The following is a 21,286-nucleotide window of genomic DNA, read 5'->3' as shown; positions in this document are numbered from 1 at the left end:
TGGGGGACGGGTTGGTCCTCTGGGTTCTGTTGTTAACACTCATGCAGAGACTGATGTGCTGCTGCTAGCACATATGAGTCCTGTGTCTTGGCCTTCCTGGGTTCCACTGTTGGCAGACTGGGCCCACTACTACTTGGCAGGCACAAGGCATGGGATGGGCTGACCCTTCTAAGTTCTGCTATTGCTACTGCAGGTATGGGTGGGGGACGGGTTGGCCTCCAAACTCTGCTAATGGGTCACCCGCTATCACTAGGTATGAGTCATCCCATTAAGTCTCTACTGGGCTTTCCCTTTCCTGCTCTTTTGGCCAAAGAGAACAGGCTTTTCATGCTTATTTATTGACTTATTTTTTGTCTATGCCTGTTGCTAGTTCTGAGTTGCAACTGCTGCCCAATTTAGATAAATGGGAGATAAAAGGAAAACCCAGGAAACTCACTTGGTGTTGTTCTATAAGTTCTAAGGTCCTGAGTCAGTCTTTCTGTATTTCAAAGTCCTTTTATGACTGTTGAATATTTCCAAGGTATTGAGTAGATTTAGAAGGGAGAAACAGGGAAGAGTGAGTCTATACTATCTTGTCTCAGAACTCACAACCACATCTTAATGGACTTGTGAACAATATTAAATGGCTTGAGAGATGTCACCCTATCTTTTCTTCCTACATCTTCACTATGTACTTAATGAGCCCTTACAAAGCTCCAGGCACTGTTCTAGGTTCTGGACATCCAGTGGTGAATAAGATGGATAAAGCCCTACTATCTGGAGGCTACATTTTAGTCAAGGAGGGAAAAAATACAAACAAGTAAAGTTTGTGTACTACCTAGAAGTTGGGGGAGAAATTTTAAGCCAATTCAGAGATCTAGGAAGTAAATAAGACAAATATATTTAACCCTCCCAATATCAATTTGAATTTATAAAAAATAGTTATTGATAGTTTATGCCAAATAACTTTTTCAAGTTAAGGTTTTTACAAGTATCAATTTAATACTGAATATTTAGAAATATGGTACACACAGACACCACAGTAATATAAAATGCACACAACTATAAACTATTTTATGAAAACTTAACATGGATTATGCCAAATAACTTTTAAACAGGGTTCTCCTTCCATCCATGTCAAATAATAACTTTTCAAACTTAGAACAATCTTTTCTAAAAGGTTGTTGTGAGCAAGCAGCATTTAGGTCACATACAAATATGTTGTGTTAAAATATTATTAAGATTTATAAGGGAGGAAATACTAGAACAAAAAGAAAACAGAGTTTTGGGGGAAATCTAAGTTGCAACCTCTGTCAGTTATTAGCTGTGTGACCTTGAGCAAATCACTTAACTTCTCTAAACCTTGGTTTATTTACCTGTAAAATGAGATTGAACTAGATTAACTCAATGAATCCTCCATGCTCCTAAACCTTTCTGCATAGTGGCAACCAGTTAGAGAAAAACATATGCTCTCAACTGTTTTTTCACACTCATCCAATTAACCACTCCTTACAAACTGGAAACTGAGAGACTGCACTTCAGTACTTTATCTCTGGGTCTTAAACCTGCATCACAGAGTCTTTGAATGATCTATCTTGAATTTTCATTCACATCTTACTGCACCTATAGAGATACAGAAAACTTCCTGGAAATATTCCCAAGCAACTGTTAACAATAGTTTATACTGTACACTTTATCTTATCATTTAATTTGTATTGCTTTGTGTTAAGGATATATACACAGTTGGGTAAAAATGAAAATGAATCATGATGCTTTAGCACTCGACTTAATATCTCACTGAGTAGTTGTGCAGTTATGCCTGTACTCTCTACCTCCCTCTGCAAACCCTCTCCAAGGAATGAGAAACTTCAGAGTGAAAGTTTTCAGTATTTGGCCACAACATCATATTTGTACATGAAGTTCTAAATCTTACTGTAACTGGTGACTATTTTAAAGATTGTTACTTGGAGGATTATGTCATAACACAAATTTAAAAGTCATTTATGTTGCTCAGTCTTCATCATGAAAGTGCACCTAATCAAATTTCTCAGATGGCACCTGGGTGTTATACTAAAGCTCTGATTTCAAGGAATCACAAAAATAAGCCATTTGTCAAGGAAAATTCCTGGTTGAAAGCTGTTGTTTTTTTAACTGATCAGGAATCTCCAATTTAATGATATTGTATTTAAAAGGGACAAATACAAATTTTAAACTTGTAAGGTAGTTCAGTATTCTATTTAATTTTATATCTTCATAAAATTATTTTACATGGTTTCAATTGATAAAAATGTCAAAATAAGATCGTTTGAATTGTGAAAAAAATATATATGTATGTGTGTTTGTTTCTTACCCATTTTTGAGGCTTGGGTAAGATTTTGATCAAATAACTAAATAATTTTATTACCAAAATTAAACATAGAGTTTAAAACCTTTCACCCTTCAATTCAATATCTTGTACAAGAAATTTCACTTGGATTAGTCTGGTGTTCCACCAGCCTGATTCTCTATGAAAGGAGCATCAAGGAACTTTTGGAGAAAAGCACGAACACATGAAAGTTGGCAAAGGACAAACCACAAATGTCCCTGACTTTTTAAAATGATTGATTAATTATGGTGTTATTCATCTAATAAACATGGTCTGAATTATTATTGCTTAGATGTTACCTTACACACTGAAACTCAACCTATCCTCTTTACATCCTAGCTAAGTGATCTTTGGCAAATTAACCTCTCTGGAACCTTGATTATCCTCATCTGTGAAATGAGAATCATAAAATTACCTACCTCATAGAGTTTGGCAGAGTAAATGAGATAATGCTGGTAAAGAATGTGGTATATGCCTAGCACTTGATAAACATTAGCTATGGTTATCCATAGCAAAGATTTGTAAATTTTCCTGTAGTCAAATCAGATAATCTTGGGCAGTTTACTTATTAGTGTATAATTCCTCACTAATCTATTCTGGAAATGTTCCTGGTCAGAAATGATAATGGCAAGCTATATAAACACATTATATATCATGGGAATGCTGAATTTTACTAATGATACTGTATCTGAGAAAATGTATTACATGTATTATGCCCCTTAAAAATAAGTATTTAAAAGTTTAAAATTTAATTTAACTCAATTTCATGGCAGAAAAATACAAGTAAAAGCTAGAATTATAGGAATAAATCAACGGCCATAATGTAACTGACATCTTCATATGTAATACTACAAAAGCATCATAATCGAATATCATAGTTATTAGAAATCTGCTAAGAAGAGAATCTACCACATTATAACATCCTGAAGACATCTTCATTATCTATTGGGAAATAACGATGTCAGAATAAAGAATGGTAACTAAAGAGCCTAAAGCAACTTTTTCGAAAGCCAATAGTTTTTCATTTTTTCTAAGTTCTAGTACTATTTATTTATTTAATTGAAGTATAGTCGATTTACAATGTTGTGTTAATTTCTGGTGTACAGCATAGTGATTCGTGTGTGTGTGTGTGTGTGTGTGTGTGTGTGTGTGTGTGTGTGCGTGCGCGTATGTATTCGTTTTCATATTGTTTTTCATAATAGGCCATTACAAGGTATTGAGTGTAGTTCCTTGTGCTATACAAGGTATTGAATATAATTCCCTTGTTGTTTATCTATTTTACATATAGTAATTAGTATCTGTAAATCTTGAACTCCCACATTATCCCTCTCCACCCCCTTCCCATGTTTGTTTTCTATGTATGTGACTCTCTGTTCTGTAAATAAGTTGATTTGTATCTTTTTTTTTTTTAAGATTCCGCATTTAAGTGACATCATATGGTATTCTTCTTTCTCTTTCTGGCTTACTTCATTTAGTATGACAATCTCCAGGACTATCCATGGTGCTGCAAATGGCATTTTCCCTTTTTCATGGCTGAGAAGTACTCCACTGCACATATATACACAACTTCTTTACCTAGTCATCTCTCAGTGGATATTAAAGTTGCTTTCATGTCTTGGCTATTGTAAATAGTGCTGCTATGAACACTGGGGTGCATGTATCTTTTTGAATTAGAGTTTCCTCCAGATATATGCCCAGGAGTGGGACTGAAAAACCAACAATTTTTATTTTGGTCTCTTTAGTCTCAATGTCAAGCACTACAAGAAGAAAGAAACTTTATAGCCTACTTTACATACATTATTGTACTTTACATATACTTTTAAGATTTTTAATACTAGGGAATGCAAAACAAAACAAAACAGAAGATTCCTCCATTTCAACATATGTTGGAAAAAAAGTTGTTTATATGGTGAATCAAGGGAAATATAGTGTTGGGAAACAAATCTCTGCATTCAGTAACATTAAACAAGTATTTATTTTACAATATGGAAGATACTACCCTGTTGTGTGTTCTGAGTACACAAGAGAAAATAAAATAGTAAGGTTTGCTAGAGAATATATATAGCATCACCAATTTATAGTTTTTGAGAAGAATCAACTTGGTACCTTTCATGGCCTCTTCAAAAGAGCAAGGTCTTGCCGGACTAGATATTTCCTTCTTGACATTTACATTCAAAGCAGTAGCTGCTGCTATTAGAACAAACAAAAAAAGATTAAAGTATTTATTAAACTTATTGTAACAAACTGTGTTATCTCAAAACCCTTTAATTGGAATATTTTCTCACAAAGCATTACTAAACTATTTGTTTAGCAGAGATTCTAAGTTGAGATGAGTTTTTATAACCAGCAGTCTGTGCTCTAAAATTCACCAATCTCCAAGTGAGCAGAAGCATACGCTTACTTAACAAAACAAAATAAAAGCAATAGCAACTTTAAAATTTTTTTCTTGTAACAGTACACAAATTGATATCAGATGAGCAGAAGATTTATGGGACTTTTTAAACTTACCAAATATACCGTAACACTAGCATTAAAGAAATCCCACCATTTACCTACATAAATGATTTATTTAAAAAACACTCATTCAGAAACATTAGTCAGTTAATTGAACTAAATTTAAAAAAAAACTGTGATGAACATACAAAATCTATAATATTATGATTATTCTTTTTATAAAGCCTTAGAAAAAATATCTTTGCTATTATTAGTGGAGAATTGCTAGGTTATTATACCTAGTCATATCAACTACATCTATCATGAAAATTTTAATGACTGTTTAAGGTAGAGATCAGCTCCGAATGGTAAAGTTAAATAAATTTCAAATAAACAGGTTTTTGCTTAAAATGTTGTATAAGAATTTTATTTAAATAGATGTTAATTTCTATTTTTTCAATTATTCAAACTGGGAATTGAGTCAGCTTATTTTCAATTTATTCTTAACAGGACAATGTGAAATGATGGTTATAGAGAATATAAAGAAACAGTTAATTATGACTAGAGAGACAAAATGTACACAAATTTATCTTAGCATAAGATTCAGAGGAGGGGCAACAAATGATAATGTGAATGAACTATCAATTGAATGGAATTATCAATTGAATGGGATTGATTGGAAAGGAAATCCGTAGACAATTTTAAAGTGTAACATTAATCCTAACAATTACAGATTTAAAAATAGAAACTAATCTTTGAAAAAATTTTAAATTTCTACTTTTAAAACAAGTTTTAGTCATCTGTTTCTAAAGCAACAAAAAATATGAATATTTTAGCCTCCATTTCTTACAGGAATCAGCACTGCAGAGTCACTGCAAAAAATAACTAATATGATTTCTGTGTCTTAATAGACTAAAGTAAAACAAATTCAAGGTGCTTTAATGGTTAAGCAAAGCTTCAGTGACTAACAGGCAATGAAGCAAAAATTTTATGACTCTGCAAAGTGCATGCCTGAGAGCGTGCACATGCAATATATTTTTGGCATTACAGACCCAGAGGGCTTTAGAGGGGCCCTCTCTCTGGCAGATTCCCAAATTTTCTGTGTAACTACGCTTTAGACTATGTGTGAAATCTCAGGCCTGTAACGTGAACAGAGCTTGGAGCAGCAGCCAGTGTATTAAGGCCCTCCAGGTAGAGGATGGAGCCAGGAGAAGGAAAAGGGTGGCAGGCTAGGGAATCTTTCCTCATATTGCCATATTCCAGCTTGGAACTCCAAGCAGTTTGAAAATTCTAAATTCAAATCTGGCCTTCTAGGCTATTATGAAGGTGTCCTGATCAAATTAGGAAGACAGGATATATTTTATTTAATAATTCGTTATTTTAATTTATAACTTTTAAATATTCAGATAAAATGGTATCACAGTCATCATTTCTACTCTGACTCACAAAAATTGGGGTGGGCCTGTTTTAGCTATTATAATTACTACAGTAATTCAATACCACTGAATACTCATATGTTTAAACACAGTCTCCAGAAGAATCACAACAGTGACTAGTTTATCATAATGAAACGGTGCAAATTTTCTATAGCCAAGTTTTCCTAAAATCATGTTCTCTCTCATACACACCTAAAAAGATGCTTGCACTTTATAAAATACAAAAAAGTGAAATTATGGGAAGATTCTTTAATTAGCTACATCATAAAGGCAGAAACTGAAACATTATATTTCACCATAAATTTTGCATATTATGTATTTATTCATTAAGATTTTCTGAGAGTAACTACTGTCTATGACATATAAAATACAAGGGAGAAAAACTTAAAAAGAATAATTTGTTAATGTTTGCCTAAATGTGGCCAAATACAGCCAATTAGTATAGGCTTTCAAATAGAAGATTTAAAAGCTGTTTTATTTGGCAATTTATCAAAGGGAAATTTCTAATAATCAGCATTCATCACTAAGAAATGAGGATTCATAGTGCTAATGCTAAGCATTTCAAAGTCCTAAAGTTCTTTGTAACTGATCAGCAGAAACAAAACCTCAGTATTTTCAGGATAGCAAAAATTAAAATTTGTAAAGACTATTCCCACACACACATACTTCCCTCTTACTTTCCTACACAAATGTATTAATTACATTTTTCTCCCCACATAAGCAAGCTTCTCTTCACACGAAGTACTGAATGTCAATATTTACTAACTAGCAGTTACTAAAGTACTTTACCATTAGTTTTAAGTCAGACTTTTGTGGATTTTTGAGGCATTTCTAAAAAGAAAATAATCAAATATTTCATCTTTAAGTATAAGCCTATCTCCTCTTTCCTATTTTTGTTAAAGCGTTGCCTTTTTCTGTCTGAAATTTCTACGTGTTATCTTTTATTTTGAAACAAGTACTAAGAGGATTTCATTAGTGCTATACTGTGGCATACTTTTATAGATAACTGGTGGGAAATAACCAATGTTGTAACTCAGACAATAATTGGGGGGGGGGGGAAGGGAACAGATACATTAAGGTGGTAGAAAGTAATTATCAAGACTTGTTGCACCTCTGTCCTAGCTATTGTTTCCATTACTTTTTGTTGCCAGGGCTTTCTTTCCCTGCCATCATTTTTCGCTTTATACCTCACTGAATCTTGACTATTTGGGAATAACGTAACAATAAACTTACAAGACATGGAGTAATTGCTAACTCTAAAGTATGCCTAAGGTAGGAATGAAGTAAATCAAAGGCAAGCACAGCAGAAACCAAGCCTAGGTCAATAAGGCTTATGTGAAGAGTTTCCATTTCCAAAATGTTCTCCCTACGTCTGCCAGAAAGTCTTCTCTTCTTGAGGCAACTAAATGAATGTGAGCAAAAAACTCACAAGTTATTTCTTAACCAGAGATCTTCTAAATTTAATTGCTCTTACTGCTTTGGTTTCTAAAGCACTTATTTTACCTCTATGTTTTACATTATATTTAAAATATTTATTCATCAACAGTCTTTGCTATTTGATATGATCACAAAAATTAGAAAACGTTACAGGCATATAATTCTGTTTGCGATATCATCACTTATCACTCCAAGTTTATCTCTCGCCTCTCCCAAAATGCATGCTATAAACCAGCTAATCTAAAAGCTATTAGCAGTCTCCCAAAGTTGTCACTCTCACCTTTCTGCATGTAAGAGGTATTCAATGAATGGTAATTCTTGCTAAGGAGTAACTTACATGGTAACTCTGGAGACCCTGACTTCAGAGCATCCCTAGCTTTTCTTTTATTATTAGAGCATAAGGCAGAAATGATTCTCTTAATGTAAAAGTAAAAACAGTGTATGATGGCCATCATCTTAGGAAATAATGCCATCTCCAAAAAATACTGATATCATTTCATCTTAGTACACAACTTTCTCCTTTAAGCTGGCTGGTCTTCATATTCTTCCAAAGAACTAGAAATTAATCATTACTTTTGGTTCAGAATTTAAAAATTTTTTTATTTTGACATACCTGGGTCTGGAGTGTAAGTGAATGGCTGAACGTCATGAGATCTTCCAGCATTGGTCACTACATATATTCCCACTGATACTGGCAAAGTTATATGTTGGTCGTGATATGGGGGAACCTTCACAATAAGATGATTCTAATTGAAAGAAAATTACAAGGGTCAGAAATATTTAAATTAAAAATTTGAAATAAAATACTATAATTAAGTACATTTCCTGTTAGTATGAAGTTTAAAAAGTCTGACTAGGGGGGAAAATGTATTATTTTAAAGTTCAGGTTCACAGGCATCAGGACATTAATCTTAAAATTGCTTTTAAGGTAAAATATCAGTGTTTTACAATGGCTCACAAGGTCTCTGCCCTGTCAACTTTATCTCATTGCCATTCTTCCCTAGCTTGTTACACTCCAGCCACACTGGCCTTCTCAGTCCATTTTTTTTTAACACAATAAATTCATTTCCACCTCAGAGCCTTTTCAACCTGCTGTTCTCTCCCACTAGAATACCCACCCCTTCACATCTTCAAATAGCTAGTTCCTTACCCATTTTCAGGTCTCATTCAAATGTCATCTCCTCAGAGAAGCCTTCTCTGACCATCCTATTTAAAGCAGCATCCCTCTCCCATCTGATCAAAAAATCTTGTTTATGTCTACAATGACACTTATCACCACCTGAAATTACTATTATTTGCTTGTTTTTTGTCCCTCTCCAATCACAAGAATGTAAGCTCCATGAGAACCTAGATGCTTTGTTCTTTTTATCTCCACTGTTAAGCATCTTGCACAAAATATACTCAAAAAACTTGGTGAAAAAAGAATGAAAAAATTTTGAAGAAAAAAATACGCCCACCAAGCACAATATCAGTTACCATATGTTTTGTACAACCGTAACAGTAGGATGTACTTTGCAACACAGTAACTGCTTCCTAACCACTTTCTCATTTGAAGTCAATAGGGTTCAGTTTACCCAAACTACAGTAAATTAAAGTTATTTTTTGTGAGAACGGTGGTAGAAAGCATCCTTTTAAGAAAAGGGAAGAGTTCATAAATGTTTCACCAGCACTCACTCAGTGGGACTCTACCTTCTTAGAAGATACCGTGAACCATATTTGACTTGTTCTCTTCTTCCCTAGTATATTATAGTAATGGGAGAGAGCATCAAGGAAGGGTAGTGATTATGATTCTGTACTGAGTATGATATGCAGGAGGCCAATGCTGACAGCTGAGGATGAAGTGAGTTTGATGACTATGGTAGCTGGCTAACTCAGTTGAAAAACTGAAAAGAACATGTGACAAATGAGGCCAAGGTCAAGGCTTGAATTTTTGAGCACTTCATTTGTTTCTAAGCTGTCTTATAAATACTCCCCCAAACAGTCACATTATAAATTTTAAAAGAGCTTCTTATTTATGGCATTAATAGAATGCTTCCTGAGCCCAGTTAGCCATCTCAAAAAAAAAAAAAAATCACACTTCTAAAAGTTAGGTGGAAAAACCATGTATAAATAAATGTGTGTACATCCACAGGTATTGGGGGCAGAAATCTGAAAGCATATACTCAATTGCACATGAGGCCATCAAAAAATGTACTTGCACTGATTTCAATTCTAAGAAACAGAGTTTTTTTTAAATCTTGTGCACCCTCATTTTTCCTCTTTTGTTTAAACACTGCAACTACATCATAAAGCAGTCCTACCTACAGGAAAAGAGATGATTAAATAAAAGGACTTGTGAAGTATCTTCCTGGTCTTAAAATTATTTGGTAAACTCAATTATTGAAATTACTTTTCTGAATAAAAATGTATTTCTTGGTAATTAGTAACAGAATTTGTGTCTAAAAGTCAGATGCATATTTTATTAAAAAAAAAATTTTATGGGGAGAGTATAGCTCAGGTGGTAGAGCATATGCTTAGCATTCACAAGGTCCTAGGTTCAATCCCCAGTACCTCCTCTAAAAATAGATAAGTAAAACTAATTACACCTCCTCCCAAAACCAACCAACCAACAAACAAACAAAACTTTTACTCCACTTGCTTTGAAGAGCATATGCAAGCAAATCTAATTTGAAATCTTTTTAAAACCAAATGAGCCTATTTTCATACTAATTCTTCATACTTCCTCAATCCAAATCTAGAAATTCTGCAAGCGATTTGAATTAAAAACTAAGTAAATTGTGAGTGGTGAACAGTAAGTTGTTTTTAAGTACTACTTTCAAAAATTAAGAGCAATTAACTATCACTGAGCTAAGAGTTCATACAGACAAAACATAAAAAAGATTGGGTGGCCTCTGCAGTAGGTAGAATGCTCTTTGGGGTAAAAAGTGAAGAATATGTGACTTTTAATTTCTTATAAAAATCTGCTTGGGCTCAAAATAACAATTTTCTCTTTCCTAGCAGATATTCTTTTCCAGAGCTTACAAGCAATGGTGCTAGATACTTTTCACTCTCCTAAGAAAGAAAGATAATTTATCACTGCCACATTCATTTTGCAATTTAGGATATATATATAAAAATAACTGGAGACACATAAAACAAAGTTCCTAATAAAACCAGTTTGAAAATATATAACCTCTAAACTTGATCTCAAGCCTTTGTTTAGTCTAGTTGATCCCACAAATTCTGAGGCTCTTTTTTGGGCATTTCTTCCAAGAACTTTCTTTCCATAATTATACTGAAAATTCCATCTTCCCCAAAGCTCCACCTTTTTTTCTATTCTTACACTCTAAAAAATGCAATAGAAAGGACCCAGAAGACTAAGGGTTGAGAAATAATAATCTATACAATTTTCTATTTTTGATATACTGATGTTTATTTCATGTTTTGTAAAACAAGTTGTATTTAAATTGAATTATAGACCACTTCTTAGTTTCTAATATATGTTTTTAGTTTCTTTCCTTTTAAAATCATCTCCACATTTAAAGGTATTAAACTCTCCTGCTTTCTTTCAAAACCAACTTATCTTTTAAAAAATTCATATACATGAGAAAAAATTCATATTCTATGTAAGAGAGAGAAAGAGAGAGGAGGGAGAGAGATCTTTTAAGTCTATCTTTTACATATGTTTAATAGGGAATTAAGGTCCTATGGAATTCATCTAAAGTTGTTAAAATGGCAGTAGATATGACCATGTGCTTATCAAATTTGACATACATGAGCACGAGATATATTATGGCCTTGACTAGAACAGCCAAATATTAAATAAAGACTATTTTCCCACGCTTTGTTAATCTTAATTTTTATGTAATAGAAAAAGTTTAATAACTGATGAGTTGATTTCTGGGATTCAAATGAATGCTATTACAATTATTCTTAACTATAATTTGCAGTTATCTTTAAGGGGTCTTTCCTACTATACCGTATTCTGGTCATTTTCAGTTATTGTAGAGGCCCTTTCAACTTTTCTTTATAGGCCTGTTATTTCTTTATTGGCCACACTCAAAATTTCTTTACTTTCAATGTACTTTCTGATCACACTTCACTCCAAAACTTTTTGTGGTTTTTTTCTTTAATATAGTTTCTAGGATTGACTCTTTATATATCTCAGCTCTAATTTCACTTTAAAACACTTTTCCAGAAAGCCCCTTAGAAAAAAAAGACAGAAAGCGTTCTCTGAAAAAGATCAATTTCTGTTAATGGACAGCAGAACCACAGAATTAATGAAAGATCATATTATGATTTAGTTTGTTTACATACTTGCTTGCAAAAACCCCAGGACCTCTAGATATAGCCACCAAATTAGGACATAATTCCTTTCCATTCCACTACATGGGTTATTTTTATGATTATTCTTCTTTAATCTATTGTAGCTGGCATAAATGCCCTGAAAAATGTGTTTAAAAAATATAACTACCCCACGCCTCAAAGGTAAAGAAAAAAGTAAAAAAGGAAGGAGAGAGAAAGAAGGAAAGGGGGAGTGAGGAGGAGGACGAAACAAAGACTTAATATTAAGTTCTATATGAAGCAGAAAGTTAAGACTATAATTTGTTGGGGCTATTTCATTAGTATTTTATATAATTTATAAGGCAAGCCTCTCAGTCTCCAAAACAATTTTTCTTATCTATAAAACTGCACCACAGGATAAGGTAAAGAATACCAATTGTAATAAAATATTACTAGCAAAGGAGTTTATATCAATCTAACCAACTTATCAAAAAATAAAACATGTTCAGGGCACACAAAAGTCTAACATGGATAAATTAAACTTTGGTCAGGACCAAAACTACAGGCATATAAGAACCTGGATGAAATTAGGGTTTGAAGTGCCCTCAAAAAGAACCTCAGACCCCAGAGATTCCTCTTTTTCTTCAAAGTGATAAAAAGAACCAACAAGTTTTTCATTAGTATCCATTAAATTCTTAATATCATGAGGAACACAGAAGAGTCATAATACACTGGCCCAAACCTCTAGGAGTCCTCCAGAGAAAGCCACTGTTTGTTCATGGGGAGCAGGCATAGTCTGATCAACAAGTTATATAAGAAATCATAAAATGTCAGAGTTAGAAGGAGCCTCAAATAATCTAGTAAAAGAGCTTATTTTATAGATTAGAAAACTGGGGCACAAGAGCAACTTGATTTACATAGATAAACACAGACTGTTAGTGAAAAAGCAGGTACTAGAACTTCAGTTAAACCTAGTCCAGCAGAGACTGTCCAATGGTAAATGTGCAAAGGAATGGCTGCTGAGTCCCACTATCTCTAACAGCATATAGTAGCATAAGGCTAGAGGGAAACTTTCTACATAGTATCTGTCTAGGTATATAGGAAATTCCACTTTACATGATACTATATAGTGAGGAATTAATTTAACTCAAAGTGAGGTCTAGCCTTTTCCCTTGGCTACTGGTAGGTGATCTCTAGGCCCCTCGTATGTCCTGTCTGATAGAAGTATCTTTGTTTGTTTAAGGGTTTTGGCCACTGAACAGTCTAACTAAGTGATTTATGAGGGGGACTTTTGAAACATGTTATATCAGTTCCAATCTCTGGTGGAACTGGAGACTAAAGGTTAGCTACACAGGCAGTATATAATCCATCCCAAATAAAAACTCCAAAGACCAGTAGTCTGGATTAGCTTCCTGACTGGCAATACTGGGTATGCTGGCACATGTCGATGTTTTGAGAAGGTAAGGCATCTTTTAGGAGAGGAAATTACACCTTCAGGACCGTCCGAGACCTTGTTCTATGTGTCTACCTTTGGCTGGTTCTGATTTGTGTCCTTTCATTATAATAAATCTGAAACTGTTAAGTATAGTGTTTTCTTAAATTCTGTGAATTGTTCTAGCAAATCTGAGGGGTGAGTGGGAACCCTTGAATTTGAAGGGAACTGTTCAAAAGTGAGAATGGCCAGAAGATCCCTGAAGTTATGGCTGGTGTCTGAAGTGAGGGCAGTCTTAAGGAGCACTATACCCTTAGCTTTGAGTTAGGCAATATATTAGATATATACAGTTTAAAACTTTTTAATTAAATTTTTTAAACCACAAAGGAATTAACAAACTTTTTTGATAAATTGGCTATAGATTCTCCAACTTTTGCCACTTCCATTTCTCTGCTTGCTCTCATGTGCTCTTTTCTATTCTCATCAGCATTTAATGCTAAATTTTAGGGTTTATGTACTACACACATTAGTTTGTTCCTTCTTCTTTCTTCTCTATGAACTATATCTATGTTACTCTTCTGCATATGCCTTCTGTCTGATTTACTTATAAGTTTGTCCTTCTCTTTTGTTAGTTTCAACTTCTATGAGTTTGGTCCTAGATGCTCTACATACTAATTCTTAAGTCTATTCTTTATCCTTGTTTTCAAGCTCTTTTTCCCTTGTTATTCGAGAAACAATACATAGTCAGGTCCTAAAATACAGACTCTTTAATATAAGTGTAACAAATAGTGTGCCTGAATGCAAAAGAGTAACTAACAAACATAAAACACCTTAGTACTTAGTACTCAGCAGGTACTCAATAAATAAGTTTCCCTTTGATTTAACCAAATAGTAGATTAAGATAATCCAAATCCTCAGAGCAAATAAATACTAGAAAAGAAATGTTTCCTTTATTAACAACTGTAGTTTGCTAATGCCCATAACTTTTTCAAATAAAGAACTGTCCTTGCTAGCCTCAATTCAAGTAATTCTATTTCAGGTAAAGAAACCCAAGGAAGAAACTTTGAATGATTTACATCAACCCCATATAAATGAGAAATTTAATCTGTTGATTCAGAAAAATTTTGGAACAAAACTGAATTTCTCAAAGAATAAATAATAAATTATAAGAGGTTTAAATTATACCTGATGAAATAATTCCATGTCGATTTCTGCTTCTGACTTCCAAGAATTTTCATCTGATTGAAATAAAGACAGTAACTTAATAAAATTTTGAAAATTTTTGTACTTTGTAGTTATGACTATATCTTTATAATAAAGTGAAACATGCAACAATCTCTAAGGCAGTATTATGCCTACTTACCAGAAACATTTTCTTGGAAAATAACTTTAGTTCCTTTTAGAAAGTTCTTGCCGATTAAAAATACTTCTTCCTCTCCTTTCACCGAACAGCTATGTAAGCTTTTCTTTAATATTTCTGGCACTCCCGCTGGCTGAGCTGTGGGTATATATAAGCATTCCATAAAAAGAACCACCAACATTTACTTCTTACCTAAATTAACTCTCAATTATCCAATTCTATAAGTTGTCTTTGTTGACCCCTGAATTTGATTTCTTTTATTCTGCAACTTAAATTTTACCTTAAGAGAAAGTAAAGAAAAAACCAGAAAAGTCCATATTAATTTTTAATAACTCATAAAAATTTTAAGGGACAGACTAATGTCTAAGATAATGTTTTAATTTATTGTATATCATTTTTATTTTCTCATTACATGAATAAAAAAGTTATAAAATACGAACTTGGTCATGTTTTTTGTCTCAATATTTTTAAAAAATTCAATTTAAAAACAAGTTTGTCTCACAATCCTAACCTTAAAAATGTCAGCTATGCTACACCATTATAAGACTTCTGAGATAATGTGAATCTCTGGGTGGTTGGTAATGAGAGCTTCTTCAAGGATCAAAACCCAGGAAGGACTCAGAGGCCCCAAACCAAAAGAACACCTGAAAACAGATGAATCCAATTCAGAATAATTCTTTTTACCAGCGTATCTCCCTGAATTAGGATACCCTAAGGTTAAAAATAAAATGTACTTGTTTTTCAATTACAAAGACTGACTAACCACTACTAAAATTAACAAAGAGGTTGACAAGTATTGAGAAGCTAGATCTAATAAATAATTTATAATTGTCCTACCAACTTCCTCATGCCATGACTTCCTTAAACTTCAATAAGTAGTGCTTAGTAAAACAGGTTCCAAAGTCAATTAAATCTGGGAATTTTTGAGTTAAGCAAAGCTAAATGAACACAAGGATTTTTCTAAGCATTTCACATTCTGATGTACACTGTAAATACCAAGAAGTGGGTATAGTATACAGTTTCCCCAATACACCTGGTTCCAGAAATATTCTTCCTTATTGACATCGAAGGTCTAGTTTTCCACGAAAATAATCCCTGGGGTACTTACTGGTTAATGCAAATAAATACCTTATAGGTACTAAAAAAATTGTTCCCCTAAGATTAAGTACCTTGACACAGATTACATTATTTGCTATTTCAGTGAAATCCTTACAATATACATACTGCAAAAGTAAACTTAAATACAGCTGTATAATTCATGAATTTGAAAAATTAATGAGATATTCCATTAAACTTTAGGGAAAGTTTAGGTTTTTTTCTCCTTAGATACTTACATAATTAATAATTAATATTATCTTTACAAGAATGTAATGTGGGAAATTATTCCTATTAAAATATTTACTGCCCCTCTTTCCCTAGGCCCTTCCTTTTGGGAAGTCTCTTGCTCCATTCACGTCATTCTTGCTCCACTCACATCAGGACTGGCCATGTGACTTGTTCATACAATGAAATACGAACTGAAGTAATATGTCTGTCCCAAGCAAAAGTTCTGTTTAAGAGCCCCACGTGATTCCATCATATCCATTTTTCTCTACTCCAAAAATGGCAATATCCCAGAAAAGGGCAGCTTCTTCAGCCTGGATTCCAGAGTGAAGGAAATGGACCTGCTTCTAAACTGCAGCCAACACATTATAAAACGAGGGGGGAAAGTAAAACTTTGTTGTGTAAGCCACTGAGATTTTTTTTTTTTTGGTTTTCTGTTACTGTAGCACTATTTAACCTCACTTATTGACACAAACAAGTGTCTTATCCTAATTAAGTATGTAAATGACAAGTAATATTTTCAGCTATGTCTGAGAATTTAAAAGAAATTGTGAAGATATATACACATACACTGTCTAGAACCCATAGGGTTAACGTGTGAACAGAATGGAAATACTTATTGGTGGTACACTGGCAATTACATACCCTTTTAAAATAAAGAATTAACTGAACTAACAAAAAATTTTGGAGTAACACTGGAACTACATATTTGTTTCTAAAGGACATTCAAGATAAATATGATAAATTTTATTTTGATTATAAAATAAGTATAAGACTATATGAATATATTGTATCAACAAAATGAATGGACAGTCTATACCCTTTTCCTCCCATTTTCAAATACTATAGGGAAATTCCACTTCACTCATGATTATCAAAACTTTTTTTCCCAATCTCATTTTTTTCCTTTTATGTATTAATGGCATATGGTGGCCAAATGAGGCCTCTCTGAAGGTACAATATGTATTTATCTTCTATATATTTGTATTTATAGAACTAGTCTATTATTTTTCAAGATAATACTTTTGAACTTTAAAGGTCTTTTCTATTAAAAAGTTCAATGGTTACCTAACAGGACAGATGCCATACTAAACAGAATTAAAGTTGGGATTATTTCAGAACTGACTGTTTTATTTTTATCTTTAAGTAATTAGTAAGCTGACTCTTAAAAGTGATCATATTGCTTTAAAAAATTATGACAAAAAAAGCAGTCACCTTTCTGGTATTAAAAAAACAATAATTCACTTTTAGATGCTATTCAAAGAGCAGTCTCAAAAATAAAGCTGAAAAAATTAATGAATATTTGAATACTGAAAAATAACAAAGCAAGTATTTCAACTTTAGTAAGGCATTTTAATGCCTGTGAAGAGAAGGAAAGTTTACTCAATGATATTACCCTTTCTCTAAAAAGTTGTGGTATAGCTAGAGATTAGGAAAGTAGCAACTTGTTAAATTCAGCAAGATTTATTACAATAAGAATTAGTAAGATAAAATCTTTTATACATTTTATTTAAGAAAGCCATGATTAACACTGCCATATTAAAAAATTACTCTAGAAGGGTAGGTACTGAAAATTATGAAAACTGACATTCTTAATTTGATCTAGTATAACCAAATAATATAACATACCAAAACAAAAAGCATTTATATATATATAATGTCTGGAGAAGTCTAAAGATGTCAAGAACGTAAAATAGAATGATTCTCCTATCCCTTTAGAAACAAACAAACAAAAAGACAAACGGATCCAAATGGCCACTGTTAAACCAACACATAGAAGCAGGACTTTTTCCCTAAGGTCACAAGGTCAACCTGAATTCTGGCATTAGGCTTTCTTTCCATGGAGTGTCTCTAGATGGAAGATCAAGTATCTGTTTCCTCTCCTCCCTTCTACCTCTAGCACCTTTTGGCCCCACTTCCCTTTTTTTTTTTTTTAACCTCCCTCTCATTTTCCTGTTTCCTTCTACCTCCCATTCCAAATCTAACCCTTCTTATTAATCTATTTCCTTTTTACCTCTCATTCTACTCCAGCTGCTCAAACCTGCCAAAAAAGTTATATTCACAGAAATAAACACAAACCAGAAACTCACAATAGAAAAAACATTCTCATTTCCAAATTTTTTAATAAAAATATTTGGGAGTCCTTTGTTTCACTGTGTATTATTATACTATTTACTTCTCCTCTCTCCTCAGAACTCCCATTCCAGGGCCTAAGTTCAAGTCCCAGGCTCTCCAAAGAGGTCATGAGAAAATACAAATTCTTTAGCTCAACACAGAATCTCGTCACAAAAGAGATCTTGCCCAGCTCTACTAGCCTCAAATCTTACCACTTCTTCATAGGTATCTCTTTGTTCCAATCACATTAAACTCTTTTTTAATACCTCTAAAGAAGCAAACCCTTTTATGGAGTATATTTATACACTGCTCCCTCTGTCCAGAATGATCTACATGTAAACCCCATTCTGCCTGGCTTACTTCTATTTGTCCTTCAAGACACAGCACAAGTTTTACCATCTCCAAGCAGTCTGGATTTGATGTTGTTCTCTCCTATGTTCCCACTCTACCTTATTCATGCATCTACTGTAGCCTTTATATCACTTTATAATATAATATAATAGGAAGTTTACTTGTCTGTTTCCCCTCTAGCCTGCTAGGCTGTAAGCTCCTTAAGCTATCATGTCTTTATTTCCCAAGCTGGGTACATTGTAATAACCCATTAAATTAACTATTAAGCTTTCCTGAAACATTCCCAAGATCCACCTTTGGAGATTCTGATTAAGTGGCATGTCTTTTTTTTTTTTTTTTTTAATGCACCACTCTTAACAAATAGCCAGGATTCAGAAGCATTGTTTATTTTGTATAACCGACTAAATGGCAATAAGGTACCATTTTGTTAGAATACAGTACTGTTTCTGTGAACTAAATTGTAGCCCCAATAAGCACAATTGCTTAGAAAAAAAAAACTCATCTGAACAAATTTATTGTCTGCCAAAATCTACTGACTGATCACATGAATATGAAAAATTTTAAGTGGTATATCACATTTTGTTTTTTAAAAGTAAGTCAAAATGACTGAGTAACAGACACAAAATGATGAAATTAAAACAAAGAATTCAGTTCCCTTCAATATTTTCCAAAAAATGATGTTAAAACAGGGAGTAGAAGTATAGAGAAAAAAATTTTTTTTAACTATCTACGAGTCACAAGATGGATTTAAGAGAAATGTTAAACAAGAAACTGTCTACCATATGATCCAACAATTCCACTCCAAGCATATGTCCAGGAGAATTGAAAACATATGTCCACACAAAAACTTGTACCCATGTGTTCACAGCAGCATTGTTCACAACAAACAAAATATGGAAACAACCCAAATGTCCATCAATGGATGAATGGACAAAGTGTGGTATATACAAACAATGGAATATCATTCAGTTATCAAAAGGAATGAAATACTGACACATGCTATAATGTTGATGGACCTTGAAAACATGCTAAACAAAAGACGTCAGACAAAAAGGCCATACATTGTATGATTTTATTTATACGAAATGTCCAAAGTAGGCAAATCCAGAGACAGAAAGCAAAATAGTGGTTTCCAGGGACTGAGGTGACAGGGGAATTGAGAATGCCTATTAATAGTGATAGTACACGATTTCTTTTTGAGGTGGTAATAAAAATGTTCTAAAATAGGTAATAATGATGGTTATACAACTTTCTAAATATAATAAAAACCACTCAGTTTTACACTTTAAAAGGCTGAATTATAGGTATGCAAATTACATCTTTATAGTAGTTAATATAATATTAATATATAATATATAATATATGCTATACTATAATATAATATAAACTATTACAAAAGAAAAAAGAAACTGTCTTCTACAGGACAGAAAGCATGACTGATTGTATGTAAATTTAAAATAACCAATTAAATGCCTATATGCCAATACCCTACTTCCCATATTCTATTGTAGATATCAGTTCTAAACAATGGACGAATAAAATCAGATGTCCCTTTCATCTGCCATGTCCAATCTTGAACTAACAAGATTTCTGCTCTCTCTTGTTATATAAAAAGTAAAACCAATTCATTTCTATTCTGTTAAAATCGCAGAGTTGGTGTCAGGATCAAATGGGATAATGTAGCATAATTACTAATGGGAAACTCCACTATAGTAATACTACAGAGGAGGAAAGTCTTAACTACTGAAGAATTGTAAGCAGAGCTTGGGGACGATTAGCCCAGTCTTCTTCCCTCCACCCTCTACATCTGCCTATCTACACAAAGCAGAAGTATTAGACTGCTGCTGGCTGGTAAGAGCCCGCAATTATGAAGGGCTGCTTTGACTGGGTGGATAGATTGATTCTACTATAGACTAAAGAAGACAGTCCTTTTTCTAACAGTTTTATCAGTAGTAAAGTTGGTATTTTCACCTCAATTTCTCTAATTCCTATGTGTCTAACTCCAATTACAAAAGGAACATTAACTTCCTAAAACCTCAACAAAACATGAAAGCACTTTATAAACCACAGAGTATAATATAGAGACAAGGGATTACTATGAAAAGTAGTATTAAAGTTAATGTCTTTTCCCATTCATCTAATCTAATATTTAGCAAAAAAATTAAAAAGTAATAAAAACTTTAAAATATTTCATTTTGTTGCCAGTTAAACAGTAAAGCAGGATTGTCTCACCAACCTACAGACTTCTGGGTGGTGTAATTAATGAGAACCCATTAAGATTAAGTAAAATTACATTTTGAACAAAGAATGATGACATTCATTACAAAGACTGAGTTTTTTAAAAGTCAAATCATTCACCCATTAAGAGGTGTGATCTGCATACTCCTGCCTAAATGATTAGATCTAACTGATACTCATAGAAATTAATAAATATTTAAGCTAATTATACTGTTTTAAGAAAAAATCAGTTTGCATGAAATTCTATGAAAATAATAAGAAACAAATATGAAACTATCATGCAAACTTAATTACAAATTAATGATTATTTTAGATTTTTTTTTTCAAAAAGAGGTATGGGAACCATTACTGCAAAGGTACTTCTGCCTTTAAAAGAAAATACAGCTCATGTTTATCTAATTCAGTTTCTCTAAGCAGATGGCAAGTACCCAACACTAAACTAAAGGAATAAAAATATATATCCTATATCTCCATAATAAGTGATATCTACAAAAGTAAGTGGGACAATATAGGTATTTAAGTAAAGTCCCCTAATATAAACTGACATCTACTTT

General features: G+C 33.0%; 1 protein-coding gene across 12 annotated transcripts in view; it reads right to left on the bottom strand.

Moving 5' to 3' along the window:
• The window catches only part of NFAT5 (nuclear factor of activated T cells 5), a 113,496-nt gene that overhangs the window by 14,556 nt on the left and 77,654 nt on the right, over window positions 1-21,286 (bottom strand). For 9 of the 12 annotated variants that reach the window (XM_032486635.1, XM_032486634.1, XM_032486637.1 and 6 more), the window contains 4 exons: window positions 14,709-14,843; window positions 14,531-14,583; window positions 8,264-8,396; window positions 4,451-4,534 (listed from right to left, as the gene is read on the bottom strand). In XM_032486635.1, the coding sequence (XP_032342526.1) occupies window positions 4,451-4,534; window positions 8,264-8,396; window positions 14,531-14,583; window positions 14,709-14,843 (405 nt within the window). The remainder of the gene's footprint in view (window positions 1-4,450; window positions 4,535-8,263; window positions 8,397-14,530; window positions 14,584-14,708; window positions 14,844-21,286) is intronic. The other 3 variants (XM_032486636.1, XM_032486638.1, XM_032486644.1) reach the window with 1 other exon arrangement.

The sequence above is a fragment of the Camelus ferus genome, chromosome 9 (genome assembly GCF_009834535.1).
Source record: "Camelus ferus isolate YT-003-E chromosome 9, BCGSAC_Cfer_1.0, whole genome shotgun sequence".
Taxonomy (NCBI): domain Eukaryota; kingdom Metazoa; phylum Chordata; class Mammalia; order Artiodactyla; family Camelidae; genus Camelus; species Camelus ferus.
This window is presented reverse-complemented; position numbering and strand designations above follow the sequence as displayed.